The sequence below is a fragment of the Xyrauchen texanus genome, chromosome 1, assembly GCF_025860055.1.
Source record: "Xyrauchen texanus isolate HMW12.3.18 chromosome 1, RBS_HiC_50CHRs, whole genome shotgun sequence".
NCBI lineage: Eukaryota > Metazoa > Chordata > Actinopteri > Cypriniformes > Catostomidae > Xyrauchen > Xyrauchen texanus.
This window is the reverse complement of record NC_068276.1, coordinates 41,998,324-42,016,484: the sequence shown is the minus strand read 5'-3', so window position 1 is coordinate 42,016,484 and position 18,161 is coordinate 41,998,324. Positions and strand designations below refer to the sequence as shown.

Here is an 18,161-nt window from a genome sequence, read left to right as displayed (position 1 = left end):
CTTTACGACTTTCTTCAGTGTGTCTGATATCAACATGCAGAGACACAGATATGAGAAGCATGCACATTAGAAGCTCTGTTAAATACCTCAGAGTTTTGCTCTAAACGTGATATTTCAGGTTACTATATTTGCATTTAATTAAGAGAAACTGTGTAGTGTAAAATAACAGTATGTAGTGAAACTGTAAAACAACATGTGAAATAACATGAGGGTTTATTTCCTTGCAGTGTCGATGGTCAAAGAAACCGGTTGTAGATGTAGATTCGGGTTAGGGGTGGGGTCTGTCAGTCACATGCTTTCCATTCCTAATCCAAGACACAAGAGGGGCGATGGCTTTCTTCCACAGCTGGCATCTGTCATGTCTAAATTTTATCGCTCCTTTGATTTGAGGTAGGGTTATACCCTAACGGAATTTAACCATGGTTATCCTAAAGTAACTCTTGTAACCATGATGATGTCAATTCTCATACATTTGCATAATCTATCATGGAATTTAACAATCAAGTAATCGATTAATCGTTAACGTTGATATCGCAAAATGCATGTGGGGCTCTCCAAATAATATGTGCATGTTGCCTATTGTTTAAACATAATTTAAATTACACTTAAGGAATGCAAGTATTGGCATTTTCCTCTTAAATATCCTTAGTTCAGAGTTTTTAAATACATTTAGTCTATTTAGTATAAATTTGTGAGTTTAATCACTGTTAATGAATTAGGCTATTGTTAAAATAACTTTTATACAAGATATATCACTTGTGTACACCGATCAGCCACACCATTAAAACCACCTGGCTAATATTGTGTAGGAAAATCATTCTGAGATGCTATTCTTCTCACCACAATTGTACAGAGTGGTTATCTGAGTTACCATAGACTTTGTCAGTTTGAACCCATCTGGCCATTCTCTGTGAATTGTGGAAATTTCAAACAGACTTTTTATCAATTTTAAAACTAGATTTGATCAAGTGGTCTACACCAGATGCTGTATAGGTCACACAAATCTGACCCATGCCTTTTTGCTTAAAGGTGAAGACCCAACCCTATGTGTGTTCTGTAATATTCCCTTATCTGCCAAACATATTTTACTAGATTGTCCTGGTCTTAACGCAAGTAGAATGCTCTTTTATGAAGTTACCTCGTTAAAAGACTTATTTAATGAGATTGTGCCTGAAAAGGTTTTGGATTTCTTGTCATATGCTAATCTTAAAAAAAATATTGTATAATATGACTTGCTATCTATATTTGTTTTGTTTTTATTGTATTTATATGATATCTGTATTTTTGTAATTGAGTTCTTGCCATGAAAATAGCTTTGATTGCTGACATGGCATTAAACAAAACATACTACTACTACTACTACTCTGTGAATTGTCAGCTGAATGTGCCTTTGTGCTTTCCCGGCGATCGCTGACGTAATTGAAGTTTGGGTGAAACAAGGAGATCAACAGTGCTTGTTGTCATGTACTTTAAAATGAAGCATTGTGCAGCTCCTGAAAATATAAATTTTATTTATAGAGAAACACTCCAACACTTTACATTGAGCACGCTTCATCTCTGATCTGTGGCTCTGTGCGGCTCTTATTCTGTGACTTGGATAAGATGTGATATGCAGTGCACAAGCGCCCTCTAGCAACGGGTGGCTACATAGACAGCCTTATGAACGTCTGCTGGCATGATTTCTGAATGCGTTTGTCCTGAAATTAATTAATCTACGATCGATAAGCTTAATCAATCAAATTATTAACAACAAATAATCGATTTTTGATTAATCAGTAACATCACTAACCATTACTGTAGTAACTGTTTTTAATATTTAGTTTTTTTCAGAAATGATGGTTTTGATGCAATTAACCATGGTTCTACTATAGTAATATTGTAGCATTTGTGCAAATGTATGCATGAGTTTGGATGGTCCGGCCAATTTTCAGGCTTTAATAAACTAGTAAGGATCAGCTCTCTGTTGGCAACTATGGCTCAATGTTAGATTGCCTCCAGTGCGAAAAAAATTAAATAAAATATATTGCCAAAAAGTAAACATAGTCTGTGTGGTACCCGTCAGTTGGTTGGTAATTTATTTTCTTTTATGTTGCTTTGTTTAAATTGCATTGTAAGAGCAATAGTTTGACGCCTGGACAACTTTTACTGTTGTTAAAAGAAAAAAAACTGTGGCAAGGCATTCCTGGAATTGTTACACCAAAATGAATATCTGAGGAGCAAAATCGGTTTGTATGTTTTTTTTTGTTTTTTTTTGTTTTTGGTGTGTGATTTGTGGTGGCTCATTAAATGAACTCTTTGTCGGTTTTTGATTTAGTACATTTTCTCATAATTGCCACTGAAAGGTTAAGAGTTAAATTTGGACTGTGTCTGTCTCTTCCCTCTCTGCAGTGGTTAAGGCCTTCCAGGAATATGTAGAACCAGAAGAAGCCACACCAGGCACACCACAGAGACGAGTCCCACAAGCTGGAGGAGAAGATGAGAGTGTGCTGCTGCCCCTGGGCGACAATGTTCTTACACACAACCTGGGCATTCCAGTGCTAATAGTTTGCACGAAGGTAGCTGAAAAATTATGTCCTCCCTCTCATAGAAATATGTCAGAAAACCAGATTATTTGTCCAATAGGTGATGAATTTCAATTAAACAAGTAAGAAATAAAACAGTAAAACATTTTTTTAAACAGAACTTTTAACCAGAGTAAGGTCATGGTGTTACGAAGTTAGATGTAAGAAGCAGAGTTTTCTGATATTTGTCAAGTTATTGAAGAAGGCTTGATGTTCTTTGTGTGTAAATGTGTGTGTATGTGTAAGTCTGGATCTGTTTATAATTTTGAAAACCAATTTAGAGTTGTTTTCCTCAGTGGTAGATCGGGTGATGTGGCATTGAGCATCTTTATCCAAGGAAAAAAGCTCTCTTTATGGAGTCTCAGTTGCCTCCAGGTCCAGAGCTGCAGGCTCGCCATGTCCCCCTCACATGCTCTCTTAGATCATAACAAACTCAATAATCTCTTCTATTGTTAGCCTACTTCCAGCTCCTGGTGCATGAAAAGCAACCCATTTTTAAATTTGACAGTTTAGGTCTGAGAGTTAGGCCTAAATGTTAGCTTGTCTTTGATCACTTTGCCTCCTGACATTATAACAGAACAATCAGAACAAACAACCTCACCCTAGGATAGAATGGAATAAAGCATGATTGAATTTCAGAAACCAGTTCCAGTTTACATGAAAGCAGAAATTGCATCCATAATTATATGCAGAAGTAGGACTGGGCAGTACAGCTAAAAAAAATAATACATATATATACACTCACCTAAAGGATTATTAGGAACACCTGTTCAATTTCTCATTAATGCAATTATCTAATCAACCAATCACATGGCAGTTGCTTCAATGCATTTAGGGGTGTGGTCCTGGTCAAGACAATCTCCTGAACTCCAAACTGAATGTCAGAATGGGAAAGAAAGGTGATTTAAGCAATTTTGAGCGTGGCATGGTTGTTGGTGCCAGACGGGCCGGTCTGAGTATTTCACAATCTGCTCAGTTACTAGGATTTTCACGCACAACCATTTCTAGGGTTTACAAAGAATGGTGTGAAAAGGAAAAACATCCAGTATGCGGCAGTCCTGTGGGCTGAAAATGCCTTGTTGATGCTAGAGGTCAGAGGAGAATGGGCCGACTGATTCAAGCTGATAGAAGAGCAACTTTGCCTGAAATAACCACTCGTTACAACCGAGGTATGCAGCAAAGCATTTGTGAAGCCACAACACGCACAACCTTGAGGCGGATGGGCTACAACAGCAGAAGACCCCACCGGGTACCACTCATCTCCACTACAAATAGGAAAAAGAGGCTACAGTTTGCAAGAGCTCACCAAAATTGGACAGTTGAAGACTGGAAAAATGTTGCCTGGTCTGATGAGTCTCGATTTATGTTGAGACATTCAGATGGTAGAGTCAGAATTTGAGAACATTGATCCATCATGCCTTGTTACCACTGTGCAGGCTGGTGGTGGTGGTGTAATGGTGTGGGAGATGTTTTCTTGGCACACTTTAGGCCCCTTAGTGCCAATTGGGCATCGTTTAAATTCCACGGCCTACCTGAGCATTGTTTCTGACCATGTCCATCCCTTTATGGCCACCATGTTCCCATCCTCTGATGGCTACTTCCAGCAGGATAATGCACCATGTCACAAAGCTTGAATCATTTCAAATTGGTTTCTTGAACATGACAATGAGTTCACTGTACTAAAATGGCCCCCACAGTCACCAGATCTCAACCCAATAGAGCATCTTTGGGATGTGGTGGAACAGGAGCTTTGTGCCCTGGATGTGCATCCCACAAATCTCCATCAACTGCAAGATGCTATCCTATCAATATGGGCCAACATTTCTAAAGAATGCTTTCAGCACCTTGTTGAATCAATGCCACGTAGAATTAAGGCAGTTCTGAAGGCGAAAGGGGGTCAAACACAGTATTGGTATGGTGTTCCTAATAATCCTTTCGGTGAGTGTATATATATATATATATATGTGTATATATATATATGTATATGAATATTTTTCAGCCTTTTGACAATATTTGATATACATCTTTATATTTATGCATTTGTTTGAGCAGGGTTCCCACACATCCTGGAATTTTTCAATGCCCTACTGCATGTAAGGCTCTATGATTTCCGCGATGCTGTAAACAAGGATGTAATCACTGAATCCAGGCATAAAAATTGTATTAGCTATAAGATGCATAATTTCACAGAATGTTACATATTTGTCAAATGAATTTGACGATAATGAATGTTTGAATGCACAGTTAATCAAATTAAAATCGTAATATGTCCAATTGGCTCTCTGACAGCATGTCTTCCTCCAGTCCCAAGTTTCGGCACCAGTGTGGCAGACAAGCCTCTTGTTCGGTTGGGAAAAGAGGAAGCAGGAACTGGATTAACGATCAACAAGAGTTTAATTACAACATAAAATGCTGAACTGAAACATAACAACACGTACACACAGGGGCTGCATGCGTCTCTCGCTCTCTCTCTCTCTCTCTCTCTCTTTCTTGTGTCCCCTGCTCCTCCGTTAATTCTCTCCCGCTGATTGAGCAACTCGGCATCGGGCATGCATCCTCATGGCCCGGCCACGCCCTCCTCCTCGTCACAGACATGTGAAAAACTGCTTAACCAGAGGATAACTACCATCAAAAATGCATAGAAATGTCAAAATAAAAGCTTGCTTTAATTGGTGAAAATATCATCTTTAATGCAATTAAATAATAGTACTAAAGCAATATCTTGCATCTGTGATGTTCTCTTGTGCAGCACATCATTTGACAAAAATATCACCCATGTTGTTTCAGATTGTGCTTTGAGGATTTTGCAGAAAAGCATTTCATTTGATAAAAATAATGCAGTGTTACAGTTGTGGCCAAAAATATTGGCACCCTTGGTAAATATGAGTAAAGAAGGATATGAATTGTTTTTTGCATCGTTTATCCTTTTGATCTTTCATTCAAAACATTCACAAAAATCTAACCTTTTAATTGAAGTAAAATAATTGAAACATGGGAAATATTTAATTATTAAATATTTTTCTCCAGACGCATTAGCCATAATTCTTGGCACTTTTTTATTCAATACTTTTTGCAACCTCCATTTGCCAAGATAACAGCTCTGAGTCTTCTCTTATAATTCCTAATGAGGTTGGAGAACACATGGCAAGAGATCTGAGACCATTCCTCCTTACAAAATCCTTCAAATTCAGAGGTCCATGTTGGTGGACTCTCCTCTTCAGTTCACCCCACACATGTTTTATGGGGTTCAGGTCAGGGGACTGGGATGGCCATGGCAGAACCTATCATTCATTTCCCTGGTGGAAGATCCAACCAGGGCCCATTGTAAGCTTTCTGGCAGAGGCAGCCAGGTTTAGATTTTTTTATCTATTGGTATCTGAACAAGATGAACAGCCCCACAACATTAAAGATCCAGCATCACATTTAACCGTGGGCATTGGGTACTACTACTTCTCTGTGTGCGCCAAACCCATCTCTGGTGTTTGCTGCCAAAAACATTTTTTGGTTTAATTTGACCTTAGAACCCAGACACATTTGAAGTTCCAGTTGTGTCTGGCAAACTGAAGACACTTGAGTTTGTTGTTGGATGAGAGCAGAGGCTTTTTTTACTTGAAACCCTCCCAAACAACTTGGTTTATATATATATATATATATATATATATATATATATATATATAAAAACCTGACCGCAAGACCCAACTAATTTCTGCAATTCTCCAGCTGTGATTCTTGGAGATTCTTTGGCCACTTGAACTATACTTCTCACTGTGTGTGGAGACAATATAGACACACGTCCTTTTCCATACCGAATCTTAAGATCTCCAGTTGATTGGAACTTATTAATTATTGCCCTGATGGTGGTATATTCTTATAACCACTTCCCATTTTGTGAAGCTCATCAACCTTTTGCTGCACATCAGAACTATATTCTTCAGTCTAAACCACTGTGATTGATGGTTAAGGGAATTTGGCCAGTGTGTTACCTCATATTTATACCCCTGTGAAACAGGAAGTCATGGCTGAACAATTTCATGTTCCTAGTCACCCAGGTGCACTAAAAATGTAAAATATGAATGGGAATATTTTTCATATATATTTTACTCATAAGAATGTCTAGGGGTTGCAGATATTTCTCATTATTGAGATAATTAAAGGTTCGAGTTTTGTGAATTTTTTGGAATGAAAGATCAAAAGGATAAACAATGCATTTGGTTCACAGCCAACTTTGCTCATATTACCATATTTACCAAGGGTGCCAATATTTTTTGCCACCACTGTATGTTTAAAAAACGATTTATATATTTTCATTTGATAACAGATTAATTTGGTTAGATACCAACTGTAGAATACAGAATTTTGAAACAATAACCACAATTTGTCCCCTCACTCGTGAACAAGACCCCCAGGTACTTGAGCTCCTTCACTTGGGGCAAAACCTCATTCCCTACCTGGAGTACGCACTCCATCGGTTTCCTGCTGAGAACCATGGCCTCAGATTTAGAGGTGCTAATCCTCATCCCAGCTGCTTCACACTCGACTGCCAAGCGATCCAGTGAGAGCTGAAGGTCACGGACCGATGATGACATGAAGACAACATCATCTGCAAAAAGCAGCAATGAGATCCCCAGCCCACCGAACCGCACACCTTCCCCACCCCGAGTACGCCTCGATACATTGAGGGGACAATGGAGCGGGAGGTTGGCCGGAGAATCGCGGGGGCGGTATTGCACTCGCTCTATCGCACCGTTGTCACAAAAAGAGAGCTGAGCCGAAAGGCAAAGCTCTCGATCTACCGGTCAATTTTTGTTCCTACCCTCACCTATGGTCATGAAGGTTGGGTCATGACCGAAAGAACTAGGTCGCGAGTACAAGCGGCCGAAATGGGCTTCCTCAGAAGGGTGGTGGGCTTCTCCCTTAGAGATAGGGTGAGGAGCTCAGTCATCCGTGAGGAGCTCGGAGTAGAGCCGCTGCTACTTTGCGTTGAAAGGAGTCAGTTGAGGTGGTTTGGGCATCTGGTAAGGATGCCCCCTGGCCGCCTCCCTAGGGAGGTGTTTCAGGCACGTCCAGCTGGGAGGAGGCCTCAGGGAAGACCCAGGACTAGGTGGAGAGATTACATCTCCACACTGGCCTGGGAACGCCTCGGGGTCCCCCAGTCAGAGTTGGTTAATGTGGCTCGGGATAGAGAAGTTTGGGGCCCCCTGCTGGAGCAGCTGCCCCCGCGACCCGACTTCGGATAAGCGGTTGAAGATGGATGGATGTATGGATAACCACAGTTTGAATTACCTCTCGTGTGTTTTTGTTTATATATTACAACCGTGTGGCACATAAAATGTCCTGGAAATTGTGCCTTGAAAAAATTGGGAACCCTGATGAGGAATCATCATTTCAACCAAATAGCCATTGTAGCTAAGTAGGTTTAAATGTTCAATGTAAGGACAAAAGTGCTGCAAAAACCTAGCAAAAATAATTAGGGGTTCAGCCCAATATAATAAATTTGGCCTTATTCCATCACTTTATAATGCTATCTCTAACTGTTGTTTAAGTGTTTATGGCTGAAATTAATTCAAAATTAAGTGTGAGTATTTGCTGTGGTTCAGTAGACTGACTGTGATTAAGGTCAGCTGTGCCTGTGATGATCAGAGATGATTTTGCAGTTGCAGTGGCCAAGACCGATCTACTTAAGATATTTATATGTCATGGCAGCCTGCTGGATTAAGCTGCCTAGCTGGCACCTCCTCTTCCATCCAAAACAGTTATGGTTGGCAATGAGCCACAAACTGAGTCATTCGGTCATGTTCCCATCAAGCAGGTGTTTGCTTGTCTGGGTGTGATTTAAGGATAGTTTTTCTGTATTTATGTCATTAAAAAACAAACTGTATTGTAGAGGTTAAGTGAGGTTAAAGGGATCGTTTATATCCCCAAAATAAATATTCTTCCATTTGCATTTTGTTGCCAACCTGTATGGCTTTCTTGAGATATTTTGCACAATGTTTACTAAGTGCAGATAATTGCTAGGGGTATACTTAATGGGGTACTGGGTCTGTCCAAAAATGAAGCAGCAAAAAAGCACTATAAATGTCCATACGACTTGCATGCTATATCTATTTTCTTTGTCTCTGTCTCTCAGTGTGATGCTGTCAGTGTATTGGAGAAGGAGCACGACTACAAAGAGGAGCATTTTGACTTCATTCAGTCGTACATCCGACGGTTCTGCCTAAAATGTATCCTACTCATCTCTATCAAACATTGGTGGTGTTGTAATGTTACTCTCTGTGATACTGTACACTTTCTTAATCCAATTGCACAGATGGAGCTGGCTTGATTTACACCTCTGTCAAAGAGGAGAAAAACCTGGACCTTCTATACAAATACATGGTGCACAAAATATATGACTTCCACTTCACCATGCCTGCCTTGGTGGTGGAGAAGGATGCTGTCTTCATGTGAGATCTCCAAAATCCCTTACATTTCACTTAAAAAGTGTTGTTTATTATAAATTTGCTATCATTATCTGTAGATAAATCTATCTGTTGCCTCTTTTGAATATTTGTTTTATACCTCTTTGTAGTCCATCCGGATGGGATAACGAAAAGAAAATTGCCATCTTGCATGAAAACTTCACAACGGTTAGACCTGAAGATCCCTTTGAGGACTTCATAATGAAACCTCCTGTACGAAAGGTGAGACGATGGTGTGACTGGTACCTGCGAATGGGAATTTCATTATAATTCTCTTGTGTATTGTCAACATTTCTTGTCCTATTTTTTGTCTCTGAAGTTAGTGCATGACAAGGAAATCAGTGCAGAGGATGAGCAGGTCTTCCTCATGAAGCAGCAGGTAGGTTTGGATGGCATAGATTTGAAAACATTTCACACACTGGCACACAGTTTTGGGTAATTTTGCTGCAGATGTAGGATTTGGTTTCCTTGTTCAATCCTTACGTACCTCCAGCAATCATGTGATCTTTTCTCTGACATAGACATGTAACCCTCTCAGATTTCTCACTGTTCCTTATTAGATTGTCTAAAGGTAATGAGAAATATTAGACTTGTTTACGTATTATCATGGTTCAAGATCTGCTACTGTTTTGCATGGCCAATCTGGAGCCCACTAGGTATGTTCATTGGCTGAACCAAAGTGGGATACACAGCAACTTTGCATCCATAATCTTTGGTCATTTGCAGTTTGCACTTGTCAGATATCTTGAACGAATCAATTCTGAAAGGTTTATGGTTGGGAATGATATTTAGAACAGGCTTTATTTGGATTACTAATGCAGTATTAGACTGCATTTGAAAACTGTTGTTGAAATTGAGCGACCAAGTACAGGACCTTGTTTTCACCAAGTACATCATTTTTTTTGTGTTGAAAAGCAGAACATTTCTGATTAATGTTTACTTAGACCAACAATTAAGTTAAAAAATTGTTTGAGTTTAGAATTATATATATTTTGGTTCTCATGGCAGCTCTTTCCTTATTACAGTCATTGTTAGCCAAGCAGCCGGCCACACCTACAAGAGGAACGGTAAGTGTTACTATAGAAACTGTATATTTCACACGTTTGTAAAAAAGTGTTTCACTATTATGCTGCTTTGAGAATTATGTGTGATGATGTAATGCACATTGTGCTAATTCTAGACCGTTTAATCCAGATAATTTGATTTTAGCATTGTTTAATTTAATCTTGTTAAATGGTGATGATTTTGTACAGTGGAATAAAAAGCTACTAAATCTTGAATTGCTTTTGAATTTTCCTGACCATTAATGTTTTTTGTGGTTGTGGATAGGAGTCTCCTGCCCGGACTGCATCTGGCTCACCACGGCCTACAGGCCGAACAGGCCCCACTAATGTGGCCAGCGTCTCACCCATGACTGCGGTGAAGAAACCAGACCCCAACATGAAAGGTAACACATCTTACCTTGCAAGATTACATGCCCCACTTAAATCAGAACCTAAGTAAAGGTTTGTGATCCCATTCTTTTCTGTTCACCAGGGTTGAATCACATGTTTATGATTGTGTCTCCCTCTCTTCTTTTGCGCAGTCTAATTTTGCTGGTCCTCCTTTCTTGCTCTTCTGTTTTTCTAACCTCTTTAAAATGCTGCCCTCCTGAGGGGACTGTTGGAATAATTTCCTAAACAATGGATTCCCATACGTTTCAGTTTGTGTGGGCAAACTGACATTGCTTTCCATTATTTAGCTCAGCTGGACTGCATGCCTCTCACCAGTAGGAGTGGATTTTATTGCTTCATTAAACCAATTTTAATTGAACTTTTACATTTCTGGTGGTGTTTTTAATTCATGCATTTTTGCTGATTGGATAGCTGTCCGATCATAAAATTACCTGTTGTAAATGTACTCCAAGCAGACATGCTGTTCCATTAACTTTCTTGCCTACATACAACAAGCCCTGAGGGAACAAATACACCACAGACACAATTTAAAGTTTCATGGAATTAAATAATAAATAACAAATCATGCAAATAAATCATTAATATGCATACAGCGCAAATTGGATTTCTATCCATTTAGCAATCTTATCAATAATAATACACGAAGCAACCAAGTGTAAATACCCCTTTAGTTAGTGTGGACATTTGAAAATGTGGAACCAAAGCCAAGGAACCATAGTTAGCCCTTCTAATGTCATCTTAATGGTAATTCTAATTCTAGATGTGTTTTTATTTCATTCCACACGCAGTAAATGAAAGCGGGTTGGATCTCCTCATTGCCTGAATTCACTTGTCATCCAGCCAAGGTTATTATACTGTTCTGTGTGTGTTTATAGGAGCAGCAGCAAATGAGGGAGTACTGGCCAACTTCTTCAACAGTCTCCTGAGTAAAAAGACGGGTGTGCCTAACAGTCCTGGGACACCAGGAACAGGGGTGCAAGGCTCTGCCAAGAAAACAGGTAAATTTGTCCTTTGCCAGTCTCAACCCCATGAAAAGGTGTCTCTTACAAAACTTTCATTAAATAAAATGTTTCTAAGTGTGATCATGAGAATTATGATGCAATGTTTTTTTAATTGTCCTAAAATGGGCTGTAGATTTTAAGTTAGCCTGACATTTCTCCATGAGGCATCTTCTATTGTAATGTTGTTGTTTTTTGTTACCTCTGGACAATGCTGTTTTTTTTGGAGTTTTACCTGTAGAGCCAGAGAGAGTAGCAATGAGGAACAGGCTGAAAAGCCTTTGCGAGTGACACCACCATGGATTGTGAAACCTCATTCTCACTGGTTTTTCCAACCTAATATCATGTGATGTCCAAGTCATACCAATAGCAGTTTTTTTCACATTGCTTTGTTATTTCTGACTATTTATAACATGAGGCCCTAATAAAACACATTAACTCATTGCTGTGACATTGTGCTTCATTTAAGAACAGCATGCAGGTGTTATTCTGTTTTTTTTATTCAGTTTCCTTTCATTTTATTTCCCAATGTGTTTTGCATGTGTGCAGCCCCACAGCATGCTACATTTGTCAGCATACCAGCATGCGGCATTCATCCACAAGCTGGTTCCCACATAACTGCCCTGTGTTATTTTTATACATAACAGCTCAGAAACTACAGGAGATTACTTTTGTTTTTTCTTTCTTCCAAGGGCAGAAGCCGGGTTTGACTGACGTCCAGGCGGAACTAGACCGCATGACTGGTAAACCTGATTCCATGGTAACGGCCGACAATACCCCAGCGACAGAGAACGAGGCATGAGCGTGCCAACAGCATTGTTCACTCTGGAAATCAACACATGTACCAACATAAAGGAGAAAAAAAGCTATTCATGACCAAAATTCCCCCCATCTTGTGTGTCAATCAGCAAACAAACCAAGGTTTTCCGAAAGTTTTAGGATTCTATCAAATGTATAGGCTCTGATGTTGTGGGGGAAGAGAGGTAGATATTTTAAGAGATTTGGGTGCTTTTTTTGGTTTTCATTTCCGAAGCCCTTCTTGCGTTTGTTGTTTTTTTTTTGGTCCGTAATTTTTGGTGAGGCATGGCAGGTAATGGGTGCTCTCTCCTCAGGAGGCAGTAGAACCTCTAAAGTACGGGGCCTCTCTTAGCTTGGGAAACCTTTTTAAACCACGTTTACCATTCCCCTCCTCCTGACAAGCACAGAAACACTTTAAACTTCAAGTGTTGCAGTCATCTACAGCAACTGCTAATAGCCTAAATATATTCATTTAAAATATTTATATACTTGCAAAAAGTATATAGTGTGTAAAAACACACTTGCATTTATGCTGATGCATTTATAAATGACAAAGAAAGCGAATCAAGCTTTTATTTTCTTTCTGTGTTTTATCAGTGAGATGTTAAGCTTATTCACTTAACATGGTTAACATCACTGAAGTCATGACACTAATGACAAAATACCTATTGGCCTTCAACATGCAAAAGTGACAGATCTTGCCTCACCGCCTCTTTGAATTATGTAAATATGTGCAAAATATTTGCTGTATGAGCTTTGATTTTGTATAAAAATTTAATTATTTTAACAATTTATAAAGAACTACTTCAGATGAAACAAGCATTGATGAGTAACAGGCTGAGCATGGTTGTTTTTGGAGGAGAGGGGCAGGGCATCTTTCCTAGCATAACTCCCAAGTGCCTGGCACAGTATACTGTTTGTGTCATAGTGGAGGTGCTTGTCTCCAAAAGAGGAATTGCACTGTAGCTTCAACAGTTAATAGTACATTTTTCATTTCTTTTCTTTTTTTTTTTCCAGATTCATGTAATTTATTTGTTTTTTGTTTACTTTGTTATACACTGTAAGTGTCTGTGATCATTGATTTTGCTAAAACCACTTATTTTGCTTGTATCAGTGGCCTAAATCTTTATTTTGCTGCCATTGGGAGCTTGCCTTTTTGTCAGTGTTGAAAATGTCCACATAAAACATGTCCCACCTCCCAGGTTAAAGTTGTTTCTTAAACCACTAGCACCATTCTCATGTGGCTAACTGACTGACTGCGTGTAATTCTGAATAATTTAATCAACCCCCCTCTCGGTTTTGTTTGTTCGCAGTACAAACTATATACTGTATAACATTCCTGGTTTCTGCGCAGTGTAGATGCTCTTGTTGGTGGCTTCTACCATATGTTTGTTTTTGTGCCCTGCCTCAGTGCCCACTGGTGACTTTGCCTTCAGTGTAGCGTTCACTGTCATCACTCTGTCTCTTCGCTCAGGGTAGGTCTGAGTCCATACAGCCTTTTCTGTCTTCACAATGAACTTACAAATACTCTGATATTTCTCAACATTTTCTTTCAATAATAATACAGTATCATATCAAATTTCCTGTTTCAAGCATATTGTTTGTTTGTTTGTTTGTGTTTTTTTTAAATGAAATTCATTGGTTCATGAGATTCTGAACTTGACAATTCATCCAGAAGCATGGTGTAATGGTTTTGATTTCTTAAGGTTTTTAACCTTGTTTAAAAAAAAAAAAAAAAAAATCTTGTATGGAGAAAAAGTAAACGGAGCAGCTAAAGTGGCTTTTAAATTATCAAGATTTTCAGATGAAAAAGGAAAATGCAGATAATTGGAATCTTGAACCAAAGATGTAGGATCCACATGTTATGTTTATGTCGAGCTGCCCTAAATTCCTCCCAGGTGGCTGCTCTTGGCTGAGCCTGGAGAAGCCATCATTCCAAAACAGATCCTCTGCTTAGTGTGGTGATCTGTGTTCTATGTCGGAATATTCCACTAGAGTTGAAGTCTTTGTCCTTTTTTTTTAAGCTCTTCATGGGAATAGACCTCAAGATGTGTAGAGTTTACTGTTGTTTTGCATGAAACTGTGTTTGAAAGATGAAAAGCACAAACTCATACCAAACTAGAGATAAGGAACTCAACTGAAATTTTATTCTACATAATAGTGCATTACCGTTTCCATTGTATGATTGGCAGGGATAAAGGATATGCTGATATTTAAGCACAACATTAAATCTGCATTAAACCTCTTATTTTAGTGGTTAAGATTTTTCATCTGTTCAGATTGTGTAAGAATCTCATGGGCTGAAACGTTTGAGCACATATAACATTTGTGCCTGCTTTCAAAACAGCCTAATATAATGCACTTAAGTATTTCATTGCATTCTTTGAACTTGCCATGTGACTGAAATCTCACTGTCTAAATTTCACTGACACATTCATGTGAACATAGCCCTTTGTTTCCACCCAAGAGACTCAGTTTGGGGCTAATGGTTATCTCGTGGCATTTTACTGGAAGTGAAAAAAAAATAATTGTTCACTCCTGTTTTAAATTGTCAAAAACCACACATTTCACACTATTTCAATCATTTTGGTTTAGTAATCCACAAATTTGACGATTACTGATTTTGATAGTAGCTTGATGCAAATGTCCACAAAAGCATTAATGGGCTAAGAAATTGAAAAACGAACAAGCTGCTGCTGAGATGCCTGAAGTACTTGAAAAAAGCTTCCTAATGCAGAACACATCTGTTTTCCCAAAGGAGACTTCACAACAGATAAAAGAAGGTCGAAGGGTGACCAACCAACAAAAAAAATATTTTCTTTGCTTCAGCTTCAGTATCTTTCCCCTCAATTGAGAATGATTGCAGTTATATAATGAACACATTTTGTATGTATTGCATTCAGACTATATGGAAGTTGACCGATCTGTGCTGTACAGTTCAATCCTTATGAAATGCACTTACCGCTGTGAGTAAGAAAATGTTGAGAAAAAGCTCTGGCTTCCACAATTTTCTATACAGGAACTGAAGACCTTTCTATTCACACAAAGGTCTGTTTTATTGTGCTATACAAAACGTCTGATTGTATGGCTTTAACCTGATGCAGTATGCGGCCATGTGGAATCTTGCTTTTAATGCAAACAAAGATAAGGAAATGTCTTTTTTTCAGTCCTTGCTTCAATAAAAATACAAATCCAGACCACAGTTACATCTTGTAGTTTTTTTTGCCTGCTGTTTCAGTTCATTTTCAAAGTTGCACAGAAATTATTACATTGCATTATTTGAGAGTTTTTGGTAGTCGTCACCTCCATTGGGACTTGTCATTTGAAACATGACTAACAGTGATGTTTCATCAGTGATAAGTAATTGAATGGTTGTATGGTTTTAAGAACAAAGTCAGTAGAGGGTAGTGCTGTCTGTCCAGTATCTACATCCACACTTGATATGAAAATGTTTGGATTTATGAATATTAACAACTATAGTAGTTATAAATATACATATAATATTGCATATGCATATAATAATATTTATCTTATATATTACATGGATATAATAAATATTATTTATTTTCTTGTTTATTTGACTGGGGCAGTACAGAATTGTATACAATTTCATGCAGAAGATGGCCTGTACTAATAGCTTAAATGCAGCCTAACCCAGGATACGCTTTAAAGAAAACTATGACAAATCTGATTTTGTTTGAATTATTTTTATGAATTTTTTTTTTAATTAAAGGTAGACACAATATTTGCTACATTAGGTGAACCCTTAAATGCACGCGGATTTCACCTAACACTATTACATATTGCGGTCTTTAGAGATCTGACCAGCATGTATATCTATCACAAATGAATCAACAAAATTTCAAAGTATTTTCAAGACAATTAGAAAATAATAGAACAGAATACATTCTGATCTATTTTTATGTTTTATTTTCATAAATCAAAGAGATGATGCAACTAATACAGAACAGGTTTCATTAGTTTCACATTGAAATTTCACAAGATGCAACTGGCTCTCAAACAAAAATAGCTGCACATAACACAAGCAACACAAGCTACTGTACACGTGTATTTTCTCAGGCACGTTTTAAGTCTAAACACACAACATAATTTCATAAGTACTCCCAAATGACAGTAGCCAAATCTCATGTGTTACACTTGCTATAGTTTAATTCCATGTTGATTCTTCATCAAAAAGCAGTGTCAAATATAAATCAAGCCAATTCCTGAAATATTAGAGGCACCTTTTTAATGACAAATAACATGTATGATATGTGTATGGGATAGGGAGACTGATAATTCACCATTGTTGCACGGAAAATATATTGCGTTACGTTGCACAGATATTCGTTTGAATATAGTCCTCTAAGAGTCTTAGTCTTTGAGTCTAAAACTTCAAAAAGGAAACTGAAGATTTGAAAATGTTCCAATGAGAATAGAGCTGTATGGCAACCTCAAATTGTGGCTTTTCCAGAGCAAAAACAGACAGTTTCAAAGATAATGTTTCAATAGCCTACAGTCTTTCTGTAGTCAAGGTCTTGTCGGTTAAATCCAGTTAGAAACCCATGGACCTCAACAAAGCTGCTGACACCTGTGTAGTTCGTCACTGCCGACACAAACCTGCGACATACACAGCAAAAAAGTGTCTCAAAGCGTAGTGTTTCCTGCACCGACCGCATTTGGGGGCTTCATAGGCGCCTTCCCATTAAGCTGACGCCACGAATTGCTGTCTATGTAGGCAGCTTGATAGAGTTTGAAACGCGCCCACGCACTAAACTGCTGTGTGTCGTCTCGCATTTGATGAAACATCTTCTTCACTTCCACTAGAGAGGAAAAGAACAGCAGTATTCACATTTATGAGGTCTTTAATTGATTTTGTGCCTTTGTTTCTCTGACATCAGTCTATAAGACTTTCTGTCAAACCCTCTTTTCCCAGTGGAATGTAGTTTGGAGGGCGGAGACTCGCAACTCTACAACATAACATTCTGCATCCCCGTCCTGAAACGGTGAAATATGGACAATGCCTTGAGAAGAAGCGTTATCATTCGGGCTCGTTCAGCTCTGTTCATATCCGAGTACAGCACAAAGGGAGGAATGGGATTTGAGATCACGGAGAGGTGGATATAGTCTGAACTGTCTTTGGACTCCGGATCTGTAGGTCTTACATACGACTTGTGTTCATTGCTGTGTTAATGCTGATCGTTTTGTAACGAGGGTTGTTCGTTGTTGAAACGTTGTGGCGAGTGTTGTTTTCTACCTGGTTAGAAAACAAGCGGATCGCTGCTCATTTTACCCCCCTGAAATCTGCTCTGATATTGGGGCGGGACGTGAGGATAAAAGAGTTGGGTGTTCAGCATGAGGAATAACGAGGAGACAGAGGGCTATGATGGCGAGGCCTCGAACACTTCGATGATTTCAGGGGCCAACAGTCCGTATCAGCCGACCACCGAGCCGGTGCTCTCCAGAAACGTCTTCAGAGGTGTCAGGTGTGACCCGGACTATGTCAAATCTCAATTCGGTATTTTAAAAGTTATCGAAGTGGTAAGTTCAAATCGTCACAGTGTTTCTCCATTCATGTGTCTGAAGTAGTGGACTTCACCCCCAGCAGTTACAGATATACTCAGACCAGCCCATCTAGCACCAACAATCATCCATGCGATTATCTAATCAGCCAATCATGTGGCAGCAGTGCATAAAATCATTCATATACGGGTCAGGAGCTTCAGTTAATGTTCACATCAACCATCAGAATGGGGACAAAAATGTATCTCATTGATTTGGACCATGGCATGATTGTTCATGCCAGAAAGGCTGGTTTGAGTATTTCTGTAACTGCTGATCTCCTGGGATTTTTCACACAACAGTCCCTGGGATTTACTCAGAATGGTGCCA

At 38.8% G+C, this 18,161-nt stretch overlaps 2 protein-coding genes across 4 annotated transcripts in view; both read left to right on the top strand.

Annotated features, from left to right (window-relative positions):
• Positions 1–15,461, top strand: part of LOC127617028 (cytoplasmic dynein 1 light intermediate chain 2-like) — a 32,745-nt gene extending 17,284 nt beyond the window's left edge. The window contains exons 5-13 of one of the 3 annotated variants that reach the window (XM_052107458.1): positions 2,389–2,555; positions 8,689–8,782; positions 8,869–9,004; positions 9,130–9,241; positions 9,339–9,398; positions 10,045–10,086; positions 10,349–10,466; positions 11,349–11,471; positions 12,169–15,461. In XM_052107458.1, the coding sequence (XP_051963418.1) occupies positions 2,389–2,555; positions 8,689–8,782; positions 8,869–9,004; positions 9,130–9,241; positions 9,339–9,398; positions 10,045–10,086; positions 10,349–10,466; positions 11,349–11,471; positions 12,169–12,185 (869 nt within the window). In that variant the 3' untranslated portion in view covers positions 12,186–15,461. Of the gene's footprint in view, positions 1–2,388; positions 2,556–8,688; positions 8,783–8,868; positions 9,005–9,129; positions 9,242–9,338; positions 9,399–10,044; positions 10,087–10,348; positions 10,467–11,348 lie in introns of all 3 variants that reach the window. The other 2 variants (XM_052099900.1, XM_052092585.1) reach the window with 2 other exon arrangements.
• A 1,088-nt stretch (positions 15,462–16,549) lies between these two features.
• LOC127644427 (CKLF-like MARVEL transmembrane domain-containing protein 4) overlaps positions 16,550–18,161 on the top strand; it is a 37,787-nt gene continuing 36,175 nt past the window's right edge. The window contains exon 1 of the mRNA XM_052127982.1: positions 16,550–17,810. Within this exon, the coding sequence (XP_051983942.1) occupies positions 17,625–17,810 (186 nt within the window). The 5' untranslated portion in view covers positions 16,550–17,624. The remainder of the gene's footprint in view (positions 17,811–18,161) is intronic.